Source organism: Callorhinus ursinus, unplaced genomic scaffold (assembly GCF_003265705.2).
Source record: "Callorhinus ursinus isolate GAN/ISIS: 27379988/994484 unplaced genomic scaffold, GSC_fseal_2.0 scaffold1, whole genome shotgun sequence".
NCBI lineage: Eukaryota > Metazoa > Chordata > Mammalia > Carnivora > Otariidae > Callorhinus > Callorhinus ursinus.
Window position 1 is genome coordinate 1357004 of NW_027397063.1, and position 26197 is coordinate 1383200.

The following is a 26197-nucleotide window of genomic DNA, read 5'->3' on the forward strand; positions in this document are numbered from 1 at the left end:
CCGATTCTGTTTTCCAGGATGCTTACCTCAGCAACTGGGAGGAGGAAGTGACATATAAATGAGAAAATAAAGATGGGCTTTAGACCACCTCCAAGTTTTAACACTCGGATCAAAGAACTTTAGAAAATTATTCAAAGTCATTAAAATCAAGTGGCGCGTGGAGGACGTCTCCTGCTGCCTAGACTTTCTCCCTTCTGCCACAAATAAAAATTGCAAAAAGGAAGACATTTACCCCATATTTTAATTTTAGAAGTTCGAGAATCCTAACGGTGTGGGGTTTGCATTCTTGGTGATTCTCCTCTAGATCTGACAGGAAGGCAGGGCCCTCTGTGTCCACTTCTGGAACAAACGCCCACCTGTAACTGGATGGAAAAAAAATCTGATGTCAGGCATGCTGACTCAGAGCCCACTTCAAAAAGATTTTTTAAACAGTTTTATTGAGATATAATTCACACACCATACAATTCACCCATTTGAAGTGTATACTTTAATAGCCTTTCGTTTATTTGCAGAATTATCTATCCATCACCGTAGTCAACTTTAGGTTATTTTCATCACCCCAAGAAGAATCCCTGCTCCCTTTAGCTATCACCCTGCAATCCCTTGCACCCCCTTCGTCTGGGCCACCACCAATCTATTTTCTGTCTCTTCATATTTTCTTATTCGGGACAGTTCATATAAACTGATTATAGAGCATGTGGTTTTTTGTGAATGGCTTCTTTCACTTCCTATGCTGCTGCCAAGGTGCATCCATGCTGTAAGGACACGTCGGTACTTCATTTCTTTTATTGCTGGGTATTTCACCGTACGGATACTCGTACATCGACGGACTTTAGATTGTCTCCACTTTTTGCTTATTATGCATAATGCCGCTATGCATACTCCTATACATCATAACCCACTTAAAAAAAACTTTCTTTTCTTACATCAGGTTTAGGTTTGCAACACAACTGCCCGGCAAGTCCATATGTGCCCGCCCCCCGCCCGGCCTGCGATGCCCTCCAAAGTCCAGAGTTCACCACAGGGCTCACTCTTGGTGGTGTGCATTCTATGGGTTTGAATAAATGTATAATGACATGTATCCACCACTATAGTATCAAATAAAGTAGTTTCACTGTCCTAAAAATCCTCTGTGTTCTGACTCCCTCTCTCGTAACCCCTGACAATCATTTTATTGTCTCCATAGTTTTGCCTTTTCCAGAATATCATAGAGCTGGAATCATACAGTATGTAGCCACTTCAGATTGGCTTCTTTCACTTTGTAATATGCAGTTAAGAAGAACCCACATTTTATTATTATTTTTTTTAAAGATTTTATTTATTTATTTGACAGAGAGAGACACAGCGAGAGAGGGAACACAAGCAGGGGGAGCAGGAGAGGGAGAAGCAGGCTTCCCGCCGAGCAGGGAGCCCGATGCGGGGCTCGATCCCAGGACCCTGGGATCCTGACCTGAGCCGAAGGCAGACGCTCAACGACTGAGCCACCCAGGCGCCCCAAGAAGAACCCACATTTTAACCACAAACATTTCTACGTGATTACTCTCACTCTCTGTAGGGGGATAGGATAGAGAGAAGTGGCATCTGGGGCCAGGCATGAAATTAACCATATGAGCAGCTGTGTTAAGCCTATAGGAAATGTAAGCCAATATGGGCAAAGTGAGCTGGAGATAGAGTGTCCCATTTATTTAATTAAAAACAAACAAAGAAATCTACACAAATGCAGTGAGGACCACCAGCCCATGACTCTTGTTTTATACGCATTCAGTAGCAAAGCCCCCTCAACACACACACCCCCGCCCAGAAACCCATCCATAAACACTATTATGAGCCAAATTCAGAAAACCACAGGTCTTGTAAGAACTCTGAAACCTGGTATTCTCATTGGCCACTAGAAACCCCCAACTGGGGCTTCTCACACACCCTACACAACAAAGTGAAAGTGCTGACAAGGAAAAGTCACCACTTCAAAGAGGACACATGGTCTTAATCTGACTTACATTTGAAATAACGGCATCTTGTCAGGTGGAAAAGAAAGTGCTGTGTCCAGGAATTTGCAAGCTGATAAATATAAGACCAGTTCACTCTGGGGTATCTCCCCCGCTGAGGGCCCATTTCCATCGGCAACTGAAACTTTCATTCTGTTGATTTTGTTGCTGTTTCTATAAATTTGCAAAGAAACGCTTGTTATAAATTCGTTCACATACGCTGTAGTCCATTTGCCTGTGCAAGGTCCCTAGGAAGTTTTTTCCGTTTAAGAAATGGTCCAATAGCTGGTCCCTTCACAAGTACGTCAAGAAAATAACACTGACTGTTAGATAACCGTATATCACACAGTGATGTCTGCTCACATATGCAGACACACCCTGGCACAACTCACCTCAATGACTCATCATCCTCTTTCAGATCTTCTTCAAGCTGTATGAATATCTGAATCTTAACAAGAAAACATAAATTCAATTTACTATTTGAGAGAGATTAAATCCAGCTTGATGTTTAGAATGTATATGGCCATAAAAAATAACAAAGCAAAACAATCAGCAAAATGAAAAGACAACCTACAGCGTGAGGAAAAATATTTGCAAACCAAATATCTGATAAGGGGTTAATATCCAAAATATATTAAAAAACTCATACAACTCAATAACAAAAAAGCAAATAATTTAATTTAAAAATAGGCAAAGGACCTGAAGAGACATTTCCTTTTTTTTTTTTTAAAGTTTTATTTATTTATTTGACACAGAGACAGCGAGCAAGGGAGAGTGGGAGAGGGAGAGGCAGGCTCCCCGCTGAGCTGGAAGCCCGATGTGGGGGCTCCATCCCAGGACCCTGGGATCATGACCTGAGCCGAAGGCAGATGCTTAACGCCTGAGTCACCCAGGCGCCCCCTGAATAGACATTTCCAAAGAAGATATCATGGCCTACAGGTCCACGAAAAGATGCTCTGCATCATTATCCATCAGGAAAATGCAAAACAAACAAAAACCCCAGTGACATATCACCTCACACCTGTTGTAATGGCTAGCATCAGGAACACAAGAGACAACCAGTGTCAGTGAGGACGTGGAGAAAAGGAACGCTCGTGCACTGTGGGTGGGAATGCAAACTGGTGCAGCCACTGTGGAAAGGAGGTTCCTCAAAAAAATTAAAAACAGAGCTACTTTCTGATTTGGGAATTACACTTCTGGGAGTACATCAGAAGGAAATGCAAACATGATGTTGATGAGATATCTGCACTCCCATGTTCACTGCAGCATTATTTACAAGACATGGAAACAACCTAAATGTCTACTGATGGATGAATGGATAAAGAAAATGTTGTATATTATACAGTGGAATATCATTCAGCTATAAAAAAGGAGGAAATCCTGCCATGTGGAACAACATGGATGAATCTTGACAACATTATAATAAGTGAAATAAGTCAGACAAATACTGCATAATCTAATTTATATGTAGAATCTTAAAAAAAAAAACAAAACAAAAATAAGCCAAATTCATAGAAAAAGAGATCAGATTTGTGGTTACCAAAGGCAGGTGTGGGGGAGGGGAAATGGCATGAAGATGGCCCAAAAGTACAAACTTCCATTTTAAGATAAAAAAGTACTAGGGGTGTCACATCCAACATGACAATAGTTAACATTGCTGTAGGGTATATATGAAATATTAAAAGTAAATCTTAAGAGTTCTTATCACAAGGAAGAATCTTTTTTCCTCTTTTCATAATCTACGAGATGATGGATGTTAGCTAAACTTCCTGTGGTCATCACTTCACCATATATGTTAGTCAAATCACTTTGTACACCTTAAGGCTGTATACTGCTGTATGTCAATTATATCTCGGTAAAACTGGAAAAAAAACAGTTTAAAAAATAGCAAATAATATCAAACAATACAAATTAGTTGGAATAAGCTGACAGTTAAAAGACCACATACGATTGCGGAAGATAAAATATTCTCTATTTAACCAAAAGCTATGTGTTATCAACTTGAAAATTTTCAGATAAAATTAGATATATATGAAATAGTCCATTATTCCTGATAAAGAATTTTGAAAATATTCCTAAATATGTGTTTAGAATCTTATGACATGTCTGTACGACTAATTTATAACTAGACGTGAGTAAGGAAGAAGAACTAAATGTGTGGAGTATTTCAGAAATGCTGCTCTTAAAAGCCTACCCACAAACTTACAGCGCTTTCAGAGAGTAATGGTTGTTAATAGCCTTCTAAACAGCAGTAAGCTTTCAACCTTAAATTTTTTTTTAAAGATTTTATTTACTTATTTGACAGAGAGAGAGAGCACAAGCAAGGGGAGTGGCAGGCAGAGGGAGAGGGAAGAAGCAGGCTCCCCACTGAGGAGGGAGCCCGACGCGGGGCCGACGCGGGGCTCTATCCCAGGACCTGGGGGATCATGACCTGAGCTGAAGGCAGACGCTTAACCGACTGAGCCATCCAGGCACCCATCAACCTTAAATATTTCTGTATAAGATATGGTTTCAAAGAAACTCACAACATAGGTACAGTGGGCCTATTATGGAAATCCATTATCAGTGAATGTGAACATCTGGCCATGAAGTTCTTCAATGGAAATACGAAGGATTTAGGAAAGATAATTTTTCACAGGAATCTTTAGTTATGTGGATTCATGGTACGGTATGGTAGGTCATGGTATGTGGTGGTAATATTTCTAGTCATGGGTGTAAACTCTATAATTTAGAACTTAAAGGATTAATCTGCAGATTATGTAATTCATGTCACCATAAATTACAGTTTACACCAGTAGCTTGGAAACATGATAACCTGACATCTTCCCTCTAATTTGCTTTTGACTTCACTTGAGATGGCACCTCCAACTCAGATATTGTGAAGGCATCCGTATCTAAAGATGATCTGAATCTTTTCTCCCTAGAGGCACTAGATCTGAAGGAGCTTGCCTAGGAACTTTCCTGACTGTAGTAGCAGGAAGATAGTAACTTACAGAGATTTTACGTTTCTTGAATTTTACCTTCTCGACTTGCCCAATGGTGGCTAGTTAGTAACGTGTACATAGTTATTCACTGTGCCTTAAAGTTTTATACTTTGTTTATACAAACTATAAAATTTCCCAGAGATACATTAAATGATTTTGTCTCAAAAAAAATTTCCCTATTTAACCAAGAGCCGACTGTGTGCTATGAGCTTGGTTGAAAATTTTGCAGATAAAATTAAGATATATATGAAATAGTATACTATTCCTGAAAAAATCATTTAAAAAAGCTCCAGTCCCGCTTTCAAGAGTAAAATATTTGTACTTACTAACTCAGAGACCATTATGGGCCACAATGAAGTCAAATGTTGGGGAGATATTCTTAGCAGCAGAACTCTGAAAAAAAGAAACATCTGAGCAGCAACTATGGATGTCTGTCCAACTCTGAGATTGTCTGTCAGGCGTTCTAAGGAAAGAAGATTTTAAAGATGTCACACAAATATGCAGTTTGAGGTTTCTCATTAGACAAAGAAAAAAATAAAACTGTATTTGTTTCGACATTTAACAACAATGCAGTCTAAGACATGGGTGCTGGGAGAATGTTTCTGCCCTCCCCCCATTTACCTCCAGCCCTCTTCTTTATGAGGTGAAGCAGTTCATGGCCTTTGCTAAAGGAATGAACCAAGTGGCTCTTATTTCCCTGCCACAGTTGACCAGAAAGATACCAACTTCTGACTTAACCCAGAAATCCATTGGATGACCAATGACCACTAAATTCTCTTCTGAGAATATGAAATGTAAGACACAAGAACCACAGACAGTCCTTGGTGAGTGATGGTGCTCTAGGATCAAAGAGGTTGGCTGGCCGCTGACACCATATTCTGGGAGTGAGGAGTGGGAAGTGGCATGAGTGAATAAAAGGAGAGGTATTCAATGAAGTTGGGATTTCGTGGCCAAGACAAAAACTTTAATTCCTGTAGGGAAAAAAGGTGTGAGTTCCTCTAGCCCCTAGAAGTCTTCCCCACTTCTCCACTGAAGTAACTGTCTGCAGAATGTGATTTCCGCCCCCCATAATTTAAGGTTTCTTAGGAACATAACAAATTGCTATAGCAAACAGCTAAACTATAGTCATGCTAGTTAAGATTTGTTTGTAGTATCTTAGTAATAAACTTGCCTTTATCTGTACTAGCTTAAGAAGGTTTATACTTCTTCCTTTTAAAACTATTCTTGACCAGGGGCGCCTGGCTGGCTCAGTCCGTAGAGTTTGTGACTCTGGATCTCAGGGTTGTGAGTTCAAGCCCCACATTGGGTGTAGAGATTACTTAAATAAAAACTTAAGAAAAAAATACTCTTGACCAAATGAAGGTTCAAGCACAGTTCAGACATTTGACAGACAGGTTGGAATTTTTGTTTTTAAAATTCTTTTTAAGTAATCTCTACACCCAGTGTGGTCTTGAACTCAAGACCCCAAGATCAAGGGGGCGCCTGGGTGGCTCAGTTGGTTAAGCATCTGCCTTCAGCTCAGGTCGTGATCCCAGGGTCCTGGGATGGAGCCCCACATCGGGCTCCCTGCTCCGCGGGAAGCCTGCTTCTCCCTCTCCCACGCCCCCTGCTTGTGTTCCCTCTCTTGCTGTGTCTCTCTCTGTCAAATAAATAAAATCTTAAAAAAAAAAAAAAGACCCTAAGATCAAGAGTCACACCAATAAAGAGGTGATAATGGAGGCTGGGATTATCGGGAAAGGATTTTAAAGATGTGGTCTAAAAATATTCCAGTAATCAGTTACGGACATTTGAAACAAATAAAAAATAGAATATGTCAGCAAAGAAATAGGAGCTACAAAGAAGAGCCAGATGGAAATTTTAGAACTAAAAAGTAAAATCACTGAAACAGAAAAGCCGTCACTGATGGGCTCAACAGCAGAATGGAGATGACAGAGGGCAGAGGGAAGTTGAAGATGGAATCGGTGAAAAATAACTGAAACTGAACAAAAGAAGGAAAAAAGATGGGGGGGTAAGCAGGCTCAGGGACCAGTGGGACAATGAAAGATCTAACATTTCGGTCACTGGAGTCCCAGAAAAAGGAAAAAGGGTATAGGCTGGGAAAATATTTGAAGAAATAATGACCGACAACCTTCCAAATTTGGTGAAAGATGTGCATCTACAGATACAAGAAGCTGATGAACTCCAGGAAGGATCAAACCAAAGGCATCAGTTAAGTTACCTCACAAAACTTCTGAAAAAGTAAAGATAAAAGTCTTGATACTGGTCAGAGGGAAATGATACATTACAGTAGTGTGCCATCTTATCCACAGTCCTGCTTTCTGAGGTTTCACTGAGCCATGGTCAACTGAGGCCGACTGCAGTCCAGGAGCAGATGACCCTCCCTCTGACATATCGCCGGGGGGTCAGTGGTAGCCTCACACTACACGTCATATGCCTACGTCACTCACCTCACTTCGTCTCATCACATGGGCGTTTTATCACCTCTCATCAGTCACAAGAAGGGTGAGGACAGTGCAAGAAGATATTCTGAGAGAGAGAGGACATTCACGCAACTTTCACTACAGTGTATTGTTATAACTGTTGCATTTTATTACTGTTGTTGTTAATCTCCTACTGTGTCTAATTTATGAATTAAACTCTATCATAGGCATGTATGTACAGCAAAAATCATAGTGTACGTAGTATTTGGTACTGTCCATGGTTTTAGGCATCCACTAGGGGTCTTGGAATGTACCCCATGTGGAAAAGGGGGTCTACTGTACCTAAAAAGGAACAATAATTTGAATGAGAGCAGATTTCCCTCAGAAACCATGGAGTCAGAAAGAAGTGGCACATTTTTCAAGTGCTGAAAGAAAAGAACTTCACCCCAGAATTCTATTTCTAGGGAAAATATCCTTCTGGGTGCTTGGTCACCCAGACCAAAAAGAAGGAAGGTGAGATAAACAGTCTCCATGAAGGGAAACAGAGAAAACTTGTGGCCAGATCTGTACTCAAAGAACATCCAGAAGATGTTCTTCAGACAAATCAGAAATGCTAACAGTCAGAAACGTGGAACATCAAGACCAAAGAGCAACCGAAAGGGTAAATCCGGGAGTAAAAAGGATATTCTTTATCTTCTTAAACTAGAGGTCATAGTCTAAGATAGAAGATAGAAGATAGAAGTCTATCTTCTACTTAAACAGCTGAAGTGGTTTTGCTACTGGACCATGCTGTATGTGAAGTTATCACAGGGGAAGCTGGGTGCACAGTACACAGGGACGCTCAGTACTACCTGTGCAACTGTTTGTCGGTCTTAATCCATTTCAACATAGAAAGTATGAAGGGAAAAAGTGGTTTGTACACACGGGGCATATTCCACATTGGTGCTCCAAATAAAAGCTAAATTCATGAGATTATTCTTCAGCCAAGATGATCTATTTTAGAATCACTAGTGTTCTTCAATCTCTAACAGCCCTTCCTTAGCTGAGTGATAAACCTTACGAACTGAAGGAGTTTCTGTGAGCAGACAGTGGGAGAGAGCCCTGAGCCAGAACCCCTCCGCCACAACTACAGGTCGTGGGACCTTGTTCAGGCTGGCTACTTAACCGTGTTGCACCCTTGTCTCCCGTCTGTGGAACCGGAATAGTCCCCTACCCCACCCACCTCAAGGGGTGCCTACTAAAGACCCTTGCCTATCGTGGGGAGCCAAAGGGCTCAGACTTCAGGTCAGGTGTTGCCAGTTAATGGCAATACAACCCCGAGCATCAGTATTCTGAGGGAGAATAGAGCTATGATGTACAGGACAGTGAGGAAGCCTTCAAGGATGGGAAGTATTCCAACGGACCCAGGACAGGCCAAAGTCGCCCGGCTTAGAGGGTACAGAGTGTTGCTGCTTTACATCTTTCTGATGTAAACATAGGCCTAGTCAGGCCTATGTTGGGGGTGATGCCTGTCCTCCTCTTATCTTAGACAAATAGCATTTTGCCCTTTAAAAAAAAAAAATCCTTGCTTTGGGCTTATCTATCTCTTTCGTGATCAATGTAAAATTTATGTCACTCTGAGCCAAGATGCACGGAGCTGCTCGTTCTACGCCCTGTGCACACCGACCTCTTTTCAGGGCTACTTGATGGTGCCATCAACCAGGAAAAGGGGCTCCAGAGAGAATCCCTGAGGAGAAACATTAGAAATTCCCTATTCCTGCCTTTGTGATTAGGCCTAAACTACCATGGTGTGCAACTCAGAAGCTTCTGGATGTATCTACTCCTTCAGCCTGGGCATTATTGCTCCACAGGGGCCAGTCAAGTGTCCCAAGACTATCGGAGAACGCTCTGAATTCTATCACCCCACGACCTCCCAGAGGCTGGGCCTTTCAACAGTTTGGGGGACAATGACAATAAAGAGGAAAGTGCTTTGTAAAGTGTCAGGTTTTTTTTTTGTTTGTTTTTTTAAGACTTATTTGTTTATTTGACAGAGAGAGAGAGAGCGTGCACACAAGCAAGGGGAGCAGCAGAGGGAGAGGGAGAAGCAGGCTCCTTGCTGAGCAGGGAGCCCGATGTAGGGCTCGATCCCAGAACCCTGGGACTATGACCTGAACCGAAGGTAGATGCTTAACTGACTGAGCCACCCAGGCACCCCTGTAAAGTGTCAGTTAACAAAAAATGAAAGGGGGTAAAAATGTCTATTTTTTAAAACATGGAGCATTTTTAGAAATACAGCACTTGAGCTATGCAAAATGCAGGGGTATCTGGAGAAATTCCTCCTTCCCTAAGGGCCCAAAACCATCTCTGAATTTAGTCAGTGCGCGCATGCGTGGGCGCACACACACACTTTTATAGAATAGATACAGTATCATATTGCCCCTACCTCTCTCTTCCTCTCAGAGGCATGATTTCTTAGAACTGTTGGATGCTTAGATCCTGCCGCGGTCAAACCATATGACAGTTTGAGAAAAGGCTCTGGTCTGTTCTTTTCCTGTTCTACATGCCTAATATACTGTCTCTTTAGATCTCTGGGCCTCACCCCGCATTTTAAAGATGTGTGTGATGGGAGACGGGGGAGAGAATGAACAGGTGTTTGACCTCAAAGTGGAAAGGCACCAAAAGGACTGTCTGGTGCACTGGCCTACACGTTCTCCTTTCTAGCTTCTTCCTCTTGCCTCCACTGAGAGCAGACTCAAGGCTGCACTTTACAGTGCTGTTGAGCAACCAGGTGCATACGGACCACCACGGACGCTGCACACGCACTAGAGGACAGGTGGTTCCTGTTCTTGTTTCTCCCCTCTATGTTTTGTAGGGATGCAGCAAAGTACGGCTTTGACTCTGCATTCACTTTTTTTTAAAAAATTTAAATCCAATTTCGTTAACATATACTGTACTATTAGTTTCCGGGGTATAATTTAGTGATTCATCAGTTGCATATAACACCCAGTGCTCATCACATCCAGTGCCTTCCTAAATGCCCATCCCCCAGTTACCCCCACCCCCCACCCCCAGCCCCTCCAGTGACCTTCATTTTGTTTCCTAGAGTTAAGAGTCTCTTATGGCGGGCGCCTGGGTGGCTCAGATGGTTAAGCGTCTGCCTTCGGCTCAGGTCATGATCCCAGGGTCCTGGGATCGAGTCCCACATCAGGCTCCCTGCTCCTTGGGAGCCTGCTTCTCCCTCTGCCTCTCTCTCTCTCTGTCTCTCATGAATAAATAAATAAAAAGTTAAAAAAAAAAAAGAGTCTCTTATGGCACTCTGCATTCAGCCAAAGTCTTTGGAGAGCTGCCATCACCCTTACTGGCAATCCTGGCCACCATCCGACTGAATCAGCAATTCAAGAAAGGATCTGTTGATATCTGAACATTAGCTTTCATGTATTTCAAGTACTCAGGACATTATGATGTGAAAATCTCCTTATGTGTTTCACAGGTTGAAATTATGTCAGTTTTAGTATAAAGATACTTTATTATTGCAAATATAAAATACAGTCATAATGAATAATTGTGAGAGCTATTAATGTTTTGAACTACAACAATTAGGGCCTTTCAAATAGTTAATCAAGGAGGCACATGGGGCTGGTCATCACCACTAAGAGTCATCAGGATGACTTGGGGAAGAGAACATGCTTTGTGAGCTGACAGATACGTTTATATACTTATTTATCTATTGATTGATTGTAGGCTCCATGCCCGGCATGGAGCCCAGTGCAGGCCTTGAACTAAAGACCCTGAGATCAAGACCTGAGCTGAGATCAAGAGTCAGGCACTGAGCCTACTGAGCCACCAGGAGCCCAACTGACAGATGTGTATAAACACTTTTTTTTAAAGGGCAGAGCAAGAGATTTATGTCATAATTCTTCCTGGAAACAACCCGAATGCCCTACCATTGGTGAACTGATGAGCAAGTCACAGAATGGAATACTGTTCAGCAATAAAGAACAGTATGCTCTTGATAAATACGATGGAACAGATGACTCTCAAAATACATTATGCAAGTCAAAGAAGCCAGACTCAAAGGCTGCACTCCACCTAATTACATTTAGGACATTCTGGAAAAGATGAAACTATATGAGCGGAAGGCAGATTAGCACTTGCTAGGGGCCAGGGGAGGGCAGGGGAGGGGGATGACTTCCAAGGGGCACAGGAGAACTTTCTGGGTGATGGAAATGTTCTGCATGTTGACTATGGTGATGGTTCCATGACTACATGTGCTCATCAAAATTTACAGAACTATATACCCAAAAGGGTGACTTTTATTGTATGTAAATTATACTTTAGTAAACCTGGCCCTCAATAATTTATAACATAATTCCAATATTTGTAAAATTATTTGTTACACTAGTCTTCATAATATTAAACAACTCCCTTAAGAATTGTATTAATTTTATCTGATTCCATTCAGGCTATGAGTCTTAAGGAAAACACATTTCTATTTGAGAATTCTTTTGTATCTTGGAGAAGGGTGAATTTAGACAGAATGCCCACTTCACCACCTCTACATTTTATGAGGGGAAAAAAAACCTTTAAAATCATGTACAATAGCTGTGATAATTCATTTTTGAAGCAAGGAATATGGTGAGTACAAAAGAGAGAAAAACTGTTAAGGAAAGGTTAAGGACTTCTCCTTCACTAGCCTTGGGGGTTAGTGCTGTAACCTCCAAGTATCTTGACGGCAGGTGGGACCTGGCAGGAGACAATGCTAAGAAAGTACTGTCAGACTTTTAGAAACGACCTCATAAAAACTCAAAGCATTATAATCACTGACTTTTAAAATAAAGTTTCAGATTCACAGGTAAATTTCCAGGTTTCTTCTGTAAGTACTCATTTTAACACTCCCCCATTCAACCGTAACGTGCGGTGGGCCACTCTGGTGGCCGGCCCATCTCAGCCCGCCGGGGGTCCACCCACGAGGGGGCAGGGCTGGGGGTGAGGGTGGGGTGGTCTTCTTACCTTGTATCAAAGGAAGGTAAAGGTGGTATTGATCGAGTTCTCCGCTGAAGACAGCAAAAGCCTGGCGCTTTAGCAGCATGGCTTTCTGCTCAAAACTGGAGAACAGTTTTAAAGAACTGCTCTGCATGTCTAGAATAAATACAGCCAATAAGTTCCATTTAGTGAGAAAACTGCAATCAGAGGTAAGTGATAGGACATTCATAATCATGTAAATTTCTATCCTTCCTGGTGAAAATCATGGTCCTAACTAAGTAATTATGATCTTGTGGTTATTATTCACATATTTATTTGTAAATACAAATACTTCTTTAATGACATTAAACAGTAGGGCACTAGAAGAGGATATGAGAGATAGACAAATACTCCTAATAAATTATGGTAAACCTATCATTACTTTCAAAAGTCCTCCCCCACTGTAAAGCTGTAGGAAAGGCTGTCGGGGCCTTCTGGTCAATAGACTGGAACGGGGAGGCTCATTCATGAGTCCTGACACATTAAGCCCATTATGTTACAGTTTGCAGCTTAGACGGCATCATTAAAGATCCAAGTGGAGTTCTGAGCTACGTGGTAAAAGCTGATTATGATGGGATCAGTCCTTTAAAAGTGTGATTTATGTGCAAGTAATATACAACTTACTCATTAAATCTTTAAACATTGTTTTCTCATGAGTCAGAAGGTGGTCAATAATGGACTTCCAACTGGATATTAAAAAAAAGCAAAATTAATTAAATATGTAAAGGATGACAGTCTGAATAGAGGCATCAAGAAAAGAACAAGCCCCTTTGCGATCTATTAAAACCTGTTTTCTGAAAAGAAGTTAGGGAAATGAACAGGTTTTAATACAAGGGAAAGCTAGGCAAAAGCTTTTCATTTATAAACGTAACAACACAGGTGATGAATAACAAATGAAAGAATGAATAATTCCCAGCTTACAGTAAAAGAAAAATGTTTTTCTCAAGAGTTGCCCTATGTTCACACAGGAGGCTGTTCATACGCTTGTGCTGATGGAAAGAAGTGGGAGTAGCGACATCAAATGCGACTAGTTTTCAAGTGGGCTCCCCAGAAGAGCAATAGGACTTCAAGGTGAAAGCCACAGGACTCGGCAGGTAGCAGGGCAGACTTCGACCAATCGCCACCCGCCATCCCTGCCATTGATAAAGATGTCAGCCATGACAGGGGGAGAGTCAACATAGCGGTTTTGTTGACCTCCCAGGAAAGGGCACAGGGAGTTCACCTCACATCTGTCCCTCAGCCGCAGGGTCTGGCACGGCTGCACAGTCTCAGTGAGAACTCGTGAAGCATGAGCTAAGGACAACACAGTGTCACCAGCGGGCTCTGTCATCTGAGCGTTGGAGTACTCTGTGACTCCAAGCTGGAGCAGCACTAGGCCAGGGGACACTGGAACCCTGGATTGTGCGCTCTGGGGATTATATGCTCTCGTAACTGAAATCCTTTTGATAAAAAATGCACCTCTATATTTTTAAAACACCCACCCCCTCTGCCATGAACACAGTTAACATGAAGGCTTGTGACAGGGACGTCCTGGGATCTGGGTTGATGCTAACTGCTCCCGTTTCAAGTATGAGAATTTTTCCACTTGAGGATTTGCAGCAGCCCTTTGTCAGAACAGCGTTTCTTACTGTGCACAGCAAGTGTCCATCTGAAAGAAAGCAGGGTCCAAGAATAACTCCAAGACTTCTTTCTTCCAGGCTCGCTTCGTATAGGCGTAGCCACTCAGAGAGCTCAGCAGCTGAGCGCCGGCCCGGAAGCTGGGAGCGTTGTAGGCACTGAACAGGGGTGGGGAGGGAAAAGGGTCAAGGTCAAAGATTGTGCAAAGAAAGCCACTTGGTGCATTTCCCATAACCTATTTTGCTCCCTACCGGCGGGACACCAGGGAGGAGACGGCATTACCTGTGATTGCGTAAGTAAGGAAACACGTAATAAAGCAAGCGGGAGATCAAGGGCACTGCTTTCTCCTTCTCGTCACTTCGATAAACCATGTCCAGGAGAGATGCCAGGACCTATGAGAGTGGGGTCACAAGGAAAACAGTAAAGCCGGCGACAGTAAGAACTAATCTTCGAGGGGCACATAACCTAACAAGACAAGTCCCAGGGGCAGCTTGAGGCCGAGCGCGGCTCTGCAGGTCAGCCAGGAGGGGCGGCCCGCACTCACTGGCCCAAGAACGGAGCGCCTGCACGAAGCTCCAGGCCGGCCATCATGCCATCGAGGGAGGACAAGTCGGGTATGCACTGACCTCTGCCAGGAGGGACAGGGCCTGCACGCTGTACACCGAAGGGGCAGACGCGGACACCATTGCTGAAGCAGCGGCGGTGGTATCTGCTGACAGAAAGAGGCATTTCTGCTTTAATCATGGTGGATGGGCCACCATTTATGCCCCTGAAACATCACATGGATGTGTGTGATGCGCCCCAACCCATACAACCACCGAGGATGTATGTAAGTATACCTCAGGGGTTCCTTTCTGTCAACACGTTCAACTTCAGGAAGAATCTGGGCATTGTGATCAAATAAATGAGCACTGACTCACTGTCCTCCTCCCGATCTCTCTTCTCAGCATTGTTCTCAGAATGTCCACATCCCCTTGGATGATCATCCTACCCTCTGGGCCTCTGACCCCCGATCTTCTCTCTTCCAACAATCTGTTACTCCGTCCCAGCTCGGTCACCCACTATCACCATCACACCCTTGGCTTCACCAATTTCCCAAATCTCCGTTTCCAGCCTCCCTCTCTGACCACATCGCACTTTCGCGAACGCTTGCACAGACCACCAGACCCTTCGGCCTGCCATCCTGACCGCCTGTCGACTCCTCCAGGTCTGCCCTTCTTGCCTCCTCACCTCTACCCATGGTCTCCCATCTACTGGCAAACACCCTGGGTTCTTTTGCTGCTCTCTCCCTCGGAGGCACTCACCTGGAAAAATGCAAAGCTGGCTAAACCCACAGATCAGCTTGTGCGGTTCTGTGTAGCTAAATGCTCTGGAGAAAACCAAACAACGATGAAACAGATCTCACTTTCCTTCATGACCATGAATCTCAAAAAGGACCTGATGCTACCAGATAGTCCTACCATCTGTACCTTGGCGGTATGCTGGCTTTCCTACTCTGCAACGTCATTCTTGCCGACCATCAATATTCTTCCCTTCTCAGCTGATAACGCACCTCCTATTTCACTGAGAAAATTAATGGCAACAAAACAGGAACTCCCTCAGTTTGGCTCCTATGTGCTATGAATCTAGAACGTATGTATATGTATATGTTTCTATATCTGCCTTACCTCCCATTTTGATAGACATGTTCCTGGCTCCTATGGAAGAAGAGTAATTCTATTTATGACATCAAGCTTGGCCCCATGGCCATCAAGGGCTTCGCTTTCTATCCTTTCTCTGTTTCTTCCTCTGCTGCACAGGTCTGTCACCATACAAATATGCTCTGGAATATTCCAATTCAAGAACAAAGCAAATAAGGGGCACTCTTTGGTCTTTAGTTCTACTTGGTTACTGTCCTACTGGCCCGCGAGCGTCAGGGATCCTCTGCATTCATGGCTTCCTCCTCCCCAGCCGCTCCAGTGTCCCCCCCCGTGGCTTCCACGTTGTCGAATCGAGCCCAGTGATCTCTGTCCGACCTCCCTCTGTTCCTCAGCAGCCTTCCGTGACCCCTCCCTCCCTCTGGAAGCACCCTCTTCTCATGTTTCATGACTCTGTGCTCTTGGTTTTTCTCCTACCCCAGTGACCACTTAAGTGTCCTTCTGGCTCCTTTTTTTTTTTTCCCTGACATCTCAAATGTAATACTTGCAAAACCAAGCTCAATTTCCTTTTATAGAATGTTATTTTGGTCTTCTCCACCTCAATAAATTGCATAAGCTAAAAACCAAAGTCATCCTTGATTCTTTTTGTTAACCACCACATGCAGCCCATCAGCAAATTCTGCTGACTCTGCATCTAAATCAGTCCACCTTTCCATCACCCCTGCCTCTAAGCCCACACCACTGCGAAATCCTGTTAACTGGGCTTCCCTTTTCTTTCTTTTTTTTCTTTTTTTTAAAGATTTTACTTATTTATTTGAGAAAGAAAATGAGAGAGAGAGAGAGAGCATGAGAGGGGGGAGGGTCAGAGGGAGAAGCAGACTCCCCGCTGAGCAGGGAGCCCGATGTGGGACTCGATCCCAGGACTCCAGGATCATGACCTGAGCCGAAGGCAGTCGCTTAACCAACTGAGCCACCCAGGTACCCCTGGGCTTCCCTTTTCTGCTCTCACTTGATACAGCCCTTACTGCTCATAGCAGCCAAACTGATGTTTTCTAAAGACCGAGGAAGAGCCTGTCACTGCCCTAAACACTTTAATGGCTTCCATAGCGAGTGGGAGGAAATCTAAGCTCCTGACCAGGCTCCCCTCAAGCCCAGCAACCCTCAGCTCCAGCCAGGCTGGTCTCCTCGCTCTGACCCACACCCACCTTGAGGACTTGCCATCCCTCTGGGCAGCGCCCTCCAGGTCTTTGCACAGCTGCCCCATGACTTCTCACTTCTCGGCGCAACTGTCACCTCCCTGGGGACACACTCTGTGACACCTCCCGGCTCCCAGCCGCTCCCTGTAATCGGACTCTTATTGTCCTCACACTAAGAACCACTTGAAATTCTCAGGGTCATTTACTTCCTTTTTCGATCTCTGAAAAGCTTTCATTTTGAAGTAACTTCAGATTTTCAAGAGTTGAAAGCTCCCTTTGTTAATGTCCTTTTTGCTTTTCCTCTTCCATGCTGCCCATGTCCACAGCTGTAGGGCCCGCACGTGGCACACACCACACACGGACCCCAAGGGAGAACCTGCATGCCTGGTGCGTGCACACCAACTTTAAATGGGGACAAATACGTTACTGGAAGCCTCATTTTGTTTCATGCTTTCTATGGCCAATATGTATACGTAATTTGTTCAAGTCAAGTAACATATAGTCATGACCTAACCACTCAGGGTTTTTGGTACTCTCTAATTAAGTTTTATAGAGAAGCTCAAAAATCACCTCCAGCTTTGGAATTCTCTGATTTTTTTAAACAAAAATCAGGTAATTTTCCCAGAGTATTATCTTGAGGTTAAATGGAATCATTGCACAACAGCCAGGCCCAGTGACCGTGGACCGAACACGGTCGGCATAGCCGCTCTGGTGGAGAAGCAGTCCGATCCGTACCTCGGTATGTGGGACAGAAATGACTGAGGGCAAATTAGCCCAGGAGATGCAAGTGCTCCCTCCCTGAACCACAACCATAACCAGAGCCACAGCCTGAGAAAGCCTCACTGTTGCTTTACATTAGCAAATGAGAGCACACTAATTCTAGTATCTTTGTTACACAATGAAGTATAATTATTTTTGTTACGCAAACCACAAAACAGGTTATCAAACCAGTATGGCAGAAGCAGCGGCCAGTGGGACTGCAGTTTGTCAAGTACGCCATCCTTCCTCCTCCTGGGAAGAGAAGCCCCCTTCCGGTGGGCACCCATTTCTCGTGGCTCCCGTGCACCAGCCCTTCCCTCTTCTCCTCCAGGTCAGCCGTGTGGCCCAAGACAAACCACCCAGGATCTCCGCGCAAGCCTTGCTTTGCCTCAGCTGAGCGCCTGATTCCTGCTATGCCTAGAACCAGACGCCGATGCCAGGGCTTTTCACCTACAGGCGCCAAAATGTTTTGTTCTGTTGTTTCTATTATTTCTGCTACTTGTGAGAGAAAAGAGCCCTGACTTCTTGACCCTACTACGATAGATTACAGTTCACAGACTTAGCTTTGAGCTGCTGCTGTAACTATTGCTAGTGACAATGAAAGAGATAGTAAAATATTACAGGACGGTTTTTGAACATTTCCTTTGCAGTGGGTACTGTACTATGTAGTTCGTATTAAGAACCTAAGTGTAATTTTTTGCCCTTGTGTTAATAAAACTGAGAGCAAACCTGTTTACTCGTTTGGTGTAACCAATACTGGGACTGGACATACGTTCCTGTGCTTCTGTTAAATAATACTGAGAACTGGCAAAAACAATTACTTGCTCCAAGATACACTTAATCCTCAAAGAACTAAAAACCAACTAAAACAGCTTACATATCGAAACAGGCAGCGTGCTTGTCAAGATTCACTTTGGGACTCTCGCCTTGCGCTGCCCCCACCAATCCCAAACTCTGCCTAATCCCAATCAGGTCCCCACCTTAAAAGATCTGCCACAAAGGACTTGTTCAAGGCCCTGCAACCCTACAAATGTCCTCCCCGAACTTCCCCGATGAGACGTTGCTATGACCCTGCCAAGTCTGTCTCTCCCTGCAGTAGGTCTAATCATCTGCGATCTGCTTCATCGACCTATCTGTCTGGTGGTCTTCAGGGCACCGGTGATTAACCATCTCCATGACCACATTTAACGTAGATTCCTCAAGAACACTGGTTGATTGATGGTCCGAGTAAACAGATGAGCCTCCTCTGAGAGTCTCCTGACTGCTTTCCTAGGAAGCTACAACTAATAATAAGGCTGGGGTGTGCCCAGCCCACGTGACCTCCACTAGAAAATCTTCACATCTCAGACAGTGACAAGACACAAGGATCACTGAGAGGCGAGAGTGTGTTAGTCCTAAAGAAAAGACACAATCCAATGGCCTGACAACAGTTTGTTGGTTTACTAAATTTTCTTTCCACAGTTTCACAAAAAGAAAAACATACATTTCCATATTTTTTATACCCCACAGATTTCTTTTACCTAATCTGTGCAAGTTACCTTGGGAAACTCCTTTCTTGGATTCTGATCTAGGCTCATTGACGGCTTCCACGGTAGCATACGCCACTCGGGGCCCTTTCAGTGGAATCCTATTGTTTATTACACATAAATGATGTTGTAAACAGTAACAACAGACTGTTTGCTTTTTTTTTTTCAACTTTTTTTTTTTTTTTTAAGTAGGCTCCACGCCCAGCACAGAGCCCAGGGCCGCACTGGGGGCTTGAACTTACAACCCCGAGATCAAGACCTGAATTGAGATGAAGAGTCAGATGCTTAACTGCCTGAGCCACCCAGGTGCCCCCAGACAGTTTACTTTTAAGGAAAAACCAGACCCCCTCACAGTAGCAGGCAGCAGGCATTATCTTCTGACCCTCTCTGTACCTACCACATAAATCTTCCTCAGCATCAGATTCTTCTAGAGAGATCTGAGGCTGGGCCTTCACTTCCAGGTTTCTGCTTAGCCAGCTGGTTTGTTCCAAGGAAGAGCCAGCAATGTTCCCTACAGCTTCCAGGATTTTTTGAGTGACTTCCTGAGAGTAATGGAGAGAAAGAAGAGAGGCAGTTAGCTCAGGAAAAGAATCTAGAAGGCCCACAACAGCACCAACCAGCAGAAATACAATGTAGGCCACAACTAGAACCACACAGGTAATATGAAGTTTCCCAGGAACCATATTAAAAGATCAGACGAAACAAGTTCATACCGGTTAACCTCATATATCCAAAATACGATCAACATGTAATCAATGTAAAAATTAATGAGATTTCACATTTTTTTTTTGCACTAGGCCTTTGAGATCTGATGCATGTTTTACACTACAGCACATTCAATTCGGAGGGGCCACATTCCCCGTGCCCAACAGCCACACGTGACTAACGGCTCCCATACTGGCTCCTGTGGGCACACCGCAGAGAAACAGGAAGTCACACTGCACCTAGCAGATTCATTTTCCGGCTTCTAGAGGACCATGGGTTCTTGATAGAATTGCATCTTTCAATAACATAACAAGAAACGCAATGAAATGAATGAAATGGACTCAATGAGGGTGAAGTGATCCATACCAGGGGTACGATCAGTAGAGAATCAGGTCATGTGGCTGTGATAGGGAGAGAAATGCTGAGCCACTTTCTCAAGCCAGCATCGCCAAGTCTCACCAGCGGACCCTGGCTGCAAGTCCCAGCCATCTGAGATTCGAACCACCCTGACTTCGACTCTAAGCTGTGCTTAGGTGGAAGGCAAGAGCACGCCCGCCTGCCTGTGGCCAGTAGAGGTGCACTGGAGGGAACTACCTTGCCCTGAGCCCCGGCAGGGGTGTGGTGTGGCTGACTGTGGCAGGGAAGAGCAGGAAACGGGACCAAGAGCTCAGAAGGTCCCACTTCTCATGCAGAGAGTGATGGGGAAGAAGGGCAGGCCCCGTCTCGAAGCAGGCAAAAGGAGTTGGCGTCGGGAGGCTGGGCACTGTGGGACAGAAGCGGCCACAAAGAGCAGGGGCAAGGTGCACCAGCCGTATCGGCTGCGGTAACACTCGTGGCCAAAGCTACCCCAGAATGGACCGAAGGGAGGGGTGTGCTGTAGGCAATGGGCCACGAAGTGGGGCCTCGAGAGGGGAGTTTGGAAATGCCGTCCACGTGCCAGTCGCACAGTGTCTGGGCTTTAATGACGCTTCCATCTCGACAAGTGGAGGCCAAAGGAGTCCCCTGAATTTCCCAATTATGCTTGACTGTGCTCTAGACGGTGCTCCAGTGGGTCAGCAGTGGGAACTGGACAGACCGTTCACAAATGCCAGGGATTGTAATGATTTGAAGAAATATCGCCAGGGCCGTAAAACTGATACACGTTCCATTTAAGTTGAAGCCTTGGCTCCAAAAGCCCCTGAATCAATGATTCTCATGGCTGCAAAATAGTGATTTCCTAACTCCATCATTCTATTGATTCTATTTATTTGTTGGCTTTCTACTCTAAGATCTCCCTTCTCCTAGGGTGAGTTTCACTTTTATTTTTCAGGATTTTTGAGGTTTCCTACGAGTATATACTGCTTTAATCAGGGGGGAAAAGAAAGCTTTCCAGGGAAGAAATTCACATGGACAGAGTTATTAACCTAACGCTGCTGAGGAGGAGGCTCCAGCTGCATCTGTGTGTGGTGAGGAGTGGGGGCATCCTGTCAACCCATAGCGGATTGCTCAAGTCTGACATAAGAACTTTGGCAGGAGACTCTGGCCGGGGTCTATGGAGCCCTCTTAAGACAGTAACAGAGGAAGTCAGCTGTGAGAACACATGCAAATCTAAGCAACGATTCTGCCTATTGTTGCTGATCCACAGGCACGTCCTCTAAAGGCGGACACCACTCCTGGAAACGGTAACATCTGCTGAACTTTTCACACACAGACCTGCAGGTCTTTCTGGTCCTTCTTGCTTTCCAGGTTGGGAGTTCTCGCCACAAAGTCGTTCAGCATGCTGTTGAAGAGACAATCAGCTTTAGACTAAGAATGTTGCAGAAACGAGGGATGTTCCAGCAGAAAAACAGGGTAACATGAATGCTGGGTCACAACACCTGAGGAGCAGAAAGTATCCGGGGGGAGCTAGATTCAACTGTACGGATTCCTTTAACACGCCCAACAACGAAGGAAAGTTCTCTTGCAAGGCTGTTACTGGGAGCCTGTTTTTAAAAAAAAAAAAAACAGGAAAAAACACCCAACTGTGAACAAGTCAAAACACGTCTTACAAGCACATTTTAGGTCTGGGCAGTTGGAAAGCAGAGGGAAGATGGTGTATCTGACTGACCTGTTTGTTCTTTTTTAAATTAAAATACACACAAACAAGATTTTTGTACTCTGGCAAGAACCTGGAGTCTGGAGACCAGAAATCCTGCTGCTGACAGGTCAGATGCTCCTGGTTTCCTGTCTGTCAAATAAAGGCCTTGAACCGGAGGCCTATCTGATCCCTTGGGCCCATCTAGCTCTAGGATCCGGCCTCCCCGGTGTTGCTGGTAACGGAGTCGGCCCTCGGGTCACAAGGTCACCCACCAGGAGGCTGATCTTCAGTAGCTCTCACAGCGAGGCCTGCGCAGCACAACATGCTGCAGCTCAGCCACAGCCCGAGGGCCCCGGGTTCAAGTCCTCGTGCCTGACGTACCGCCTCCAGAGTGACCTCGGCAGTGCTTCTTCTGTAAGAGGAGGAAGGTAAAAACCTAACCTGCAGCTGCTCTGGTAGCTCACGTATCACTCAGGCCACTGTGACAGACACTTGCTAGCATGACGACGCATGGCAGCTATCACCAGGAAAGACGTGACCAGGTCCTCTTTAACTCCCGGAAGAAGGAACTGAACGATGCTTGGGGGTGAAGCCTCAACAGCTGGTCTGAACTGCACCCCAGACCCAGGGACTCCTGGGATGCTGACCCTCTCGATCTAGCCTCCTGCAACCTCAGGGTGTGGGGAGTTGGAAGAACCATGGAACCGGAACTGTGTTAACCAAGGAGCTTGGATCTGGTTGTCAGACTGCCCGATTGTGTAACTCCTGCCACACACGTGAGGATCTGGAGGCTTCCTTGAGATGGGGGCTCTACCCCCCACTTCCCCCTCGTTACTGCAACAGAGATGGCCCCACACAGTGGAGGGGCTGTGAGCTGCACCCAATGTGCCCGTGCAAGACCTGAGCAGTCCAGGAAGCTTTCCTTTCCACCCGTGGAGAACCGCATGGGGGATCCGCCTCACTGCCTCCTGCAGCAGAGGCTCCTGAAAAGCGCCAGTAAGCTCGAGACACCCAGGCAGAAGCCACGGGAAAGCACTGAAGACAGCACCCAAAACAATCATTTCTCCTTTTTCTAAAAGAAGTCTTTAACACGTTTAACACTGAACATGAAGTGTTCAACAGCACCCGGCTTTTATAAAGTCAGATTAGATCTCTGCAGAAGGAAAAGATCATCAGGGCATTCTCACAGCTCAGGAGGAAACTAAGACACCGTCAAGATATTTTCTGAACGAAGGCTCTCCAGGCATCAACAAGTACGACCAGGGTTACATTTAGAATTGCTGTCATAGCATCTATAATTGAGACATGTTTGGAAAGGGTTGTGTTACCTTTGGACGAAAGCATAGCAAAACTGCAACACGGGGATATCCACAAGGGGCGCTTTCTAAAAATAAAAGTGAAACCAATGACTCCAAGTTGGTAGGAAATAAGGCTAAAAAAAAAAAAAAGAATTACAACACAAAATGAAAGAGTCTATATCCCCACAAAGCAAAGGTTTTTAGCCAGAGTCTTTCAAATACAATAACACACGTGAACGCATCCCCCCAGGTGTAACAAAACAAACCTATACTATGAGGTCCCGAAACATTACTGACCTTCTTAGCAGACTTCCAGGGCGAGTCCACACCAGGCTACTAGCAAGTATTCAGGGAAAATTTGGTATAATAACTCCTAAACAAAAAAGGTGGTGGCCAATGTTGACCCTCATGAGTGCGTGCAACTAGCTACAGGAAAGAGACGATAAAAAAGTTCTAATTCTTAGCTCAAGGAATTTCCTCAAACTCAGGCCAACTTCCCTAAATCCCAAGTGGCTGCAACTACTTAAGAAACTGGTTTTGAAAATACATTTTTCCCCCCTCCGTGCTTATAAAAAGTTATCTGTAGAGGTTACAGAAGTTGAGCTATTTACACTAATCACAAAACGTAATTCTGTTATTCGAACAGCCAAAAACCAGCCAGCCACGCTAACTGAATTTAAATAAAACAAACAAACAACCAGCGAGCCAGATGAGATCTAGTGTTTTGTTTTGTTTTTAGCCCAGGAGTTGCAGATATTTGTAGGAATTGAAGTAACATGAAGGAACAAAACTATGAGCGCCTGCCGTGTACTCAGAAGCTGTTGCAGAGGCTCCTCCTGGAGGACAGCCCACCCTGGTCCTGCAGCCATAACGCCGCTGGTAGGAAGTGACCACCAGCTCGCAGGGTCTCCTGACACTTGAGACTTGCTCAGGGTTATAAATGCAAAATCCCCGCGGATCTGATGGCCCCTCCATCCCTGCTCCCCTCTTCGAGGTTGATTATTTTAATATTTATGTATAAGAGTGAAAGACAACAAGACTACCTGGCATTCGAGGGAGGCCCGACAAAGGCCACGGATGTCACCCACGTGCATTTGGCATCCGATTCCTTGTGCTGCAACGGTTCCATAATCTGGCTGCATGGTGTTAATTTTTAGGCCGGCCTATCGTCTTTTCCTAACTAGGATACAGCTGACTGAGGGCAGAAACAGTTTTACTCCTTAGGATTCCTTACCACTGAAGCACGTAGTTGATTTTTGATTTTGAAATGAAGGAACGGGACCAGGGCCCCGAGCACAACTGACTGGAAGCCGTGACAGGCCTTCCTGGCACGGACATTTCTGGAGAGGCTCCCTGCTGCCGTGTGCAAGGGGCCCTTTTGGAGGAGGCATCCAAATGAAGAGTTCTACTCTAAGGCAGGCGGAGCTATAAAAATGGCTAAAGAAATTCTTGGTCAGTTTTCTCACTTACAGGGTGAGACGTGGCTGAAAAGATTGCTGATTCCAAGGTTCAGCTTTTGTTTGCCATCCTCAGTGTGATGACCTTAATATCCAAAGCTGTATTCCTTTTATTTGTTATAAAACTTTTTATTGTGGTAAAATATACAAAAGGGGCTCAGCTGGTTGAGCATCCAGCCGACTCTTGATTTCGGCTCAGGTCATGATCTCAGGGACCTGGGATGGAGCCCTGCATCGGGAGAGAGTCTGCTTGAGGATTCTCTCTCTCCCTCTCCCTCTGTGACCTATCCCCCTCCCACTCTCTCCAAAATAAACAGATCTTTTAACTATACCTAAAATTTGCCATTTTAACCACTTTTAAGTGTTCAGTTCGGTGGCATTAGCATTCACATTGTCGTGCAACCGTCATGACCATCCGTCTCCAGAACTTTTTCATCTTCCCAAACGCAAACTCTGTCCCCGTTAGACAGGAACTCCCGTCCCCTCTCCTCCTACCTCTAGCAACCGCCAGGCTACCTTCTGTAGAATGTACGTACGCAACGGACTGCCCCGGAGACCGCGTGGAAGTGGAATCACATTTTTGTCCTTCTGTGACTGGCCTCACTCGGCATGTCCTCAAGGTTCACCCACTGTTACAGCAGATCTCAGAATTAACTTCCTTTTTAAGGCTCAATGATATTCCATTGCATGGATAGACCTGATTTTGTTTACCCAGTCATCCATCAGTGGATATTTGGGTTGTTTCTACCTTTTTACTATTGTGAGTAATTCTATCAACAGTGGTGTACAAATACCTATTTGAGTAAAACTCTATTTTTAAATAATTACTTTGTCCATTTTCATTTAGGGAATTAGTCTTATATTTTTCCTAACAATTTTATTTTTTTTAATTTTTGTTTATTTATGTATTCCCTTATTTTTTTATTATGTTAGTATTGTGTGGTGTTTATTTTTTAAAAGATTTTATTTATTTGAGAGAGAGAGCGTGCGCGTGGTGCACATGAGTGCGGAGGAGGGGCAGACAGAGAGGGACAAGCAGACTCCCTGCTGAGCGGGGAGCCCGACATGGGGCTTGATCCCAGGACCCTGAGATCATGACCTGAGCCAATGGCAGCCACTTAACCAACTGAGCCACCCGGGCGCCCCTTTTCCTGACAATTTTAAATCATGTGATAGAAGGCAATTATTTCAAAGTCAAAATAAATCCCTGGTTTCTATCAAATTAAGAACAAAATAGCTCCCACACGTTCAATGAGGCACCCTGCTTTAGCGAACACAAAAAGCTCTGGGGTGCCAGGCTGGCTCAGTCGGTGGAGCGTGTGACTCGATCTCGGGGTCGTGAGTTCAAACCCCATGTTGGGTGTAGAGATTATTTAAGAATAAAATCTATTTAAACAAGTGTTAAACCACAAAGTCTGCTCTGTTTCAAAAGCACTGAGCGTGACTGGCAAAGGCCTCGAGGTAGCAAGGACTCTCTTGGCAGCTGTGCAGATACGGAGAAGCCCAAGTCTAGGAGCTTCACAGGTCCATTCTGGCACCGCTTCCACCGCGGCCAG

The 26197-nt window shown here is 44.7% G+C and overlaps 1 protein-coding gene across 4 annotated transcripts in view; it reads right to left on the reverse strand.

Annotated features, from left to right (window-relative positions):
* The window catches only part of DOP1B (DOP1 leucine zipper like protein B), a 112361-nt gene that overhangs the window by 1019 nt on the left and 85145 nt on the right, over positions 1 to 26197 (reverse strand). For 2 of the 4 annotated variants that reach the window (XM_073890920.1, XM_025871581.2), the window contains 13 exons: positions 23215 to 23270; positions 21687 to 21791; positions 21523 to 21589; positions 19523 to 19667; positions 14634 to 14719; positions 14290 to 14399; positions 14019 to 14165; positions 13015 to 13076; positions 12379 to 12507; positions 5296 to 5432; positions 2378 to 2433; positions 1998 to 2159; positions 233 to 362 (listed from right to left, as the gene is read on the reverse strand). In XM_073890920.1, coding sequence (XP_073747021.1) covers positions 233 to 362; positions 1998 to 2159; positions 2378 to 2433; positions 5296 to 5432; positions 12379 to 12507; positions 13015 to 13076; positions 14019 to 14165; positions 14290 to 14399; positions 14634 to 14719; positions 19523 to 19667; positions 21523 to 21589; positions 21687 to 21791; positions 23215 to 23270 — 1392 coding nt within the window. Of the gene's footprint in view, positions 1 to 232; positions 363 to 1997; positions 2160 to 2377; positions 2434 to 5295; positions 5433 to 12378; positions 12508 to 13014; positions 13077 to 14018; positions 14166 to 14289; positions 14400 to 14633; positions 14720 to 19522; positions 19668 to 21522; positions 21590 to 21686; positions 21792 to 23214; positions 23271 to 26197 lie in introns of those variants that run through there. The other 2 variants (XM_025871590.2, XR_003208165.2) reach the window with 2 other exon arrangements.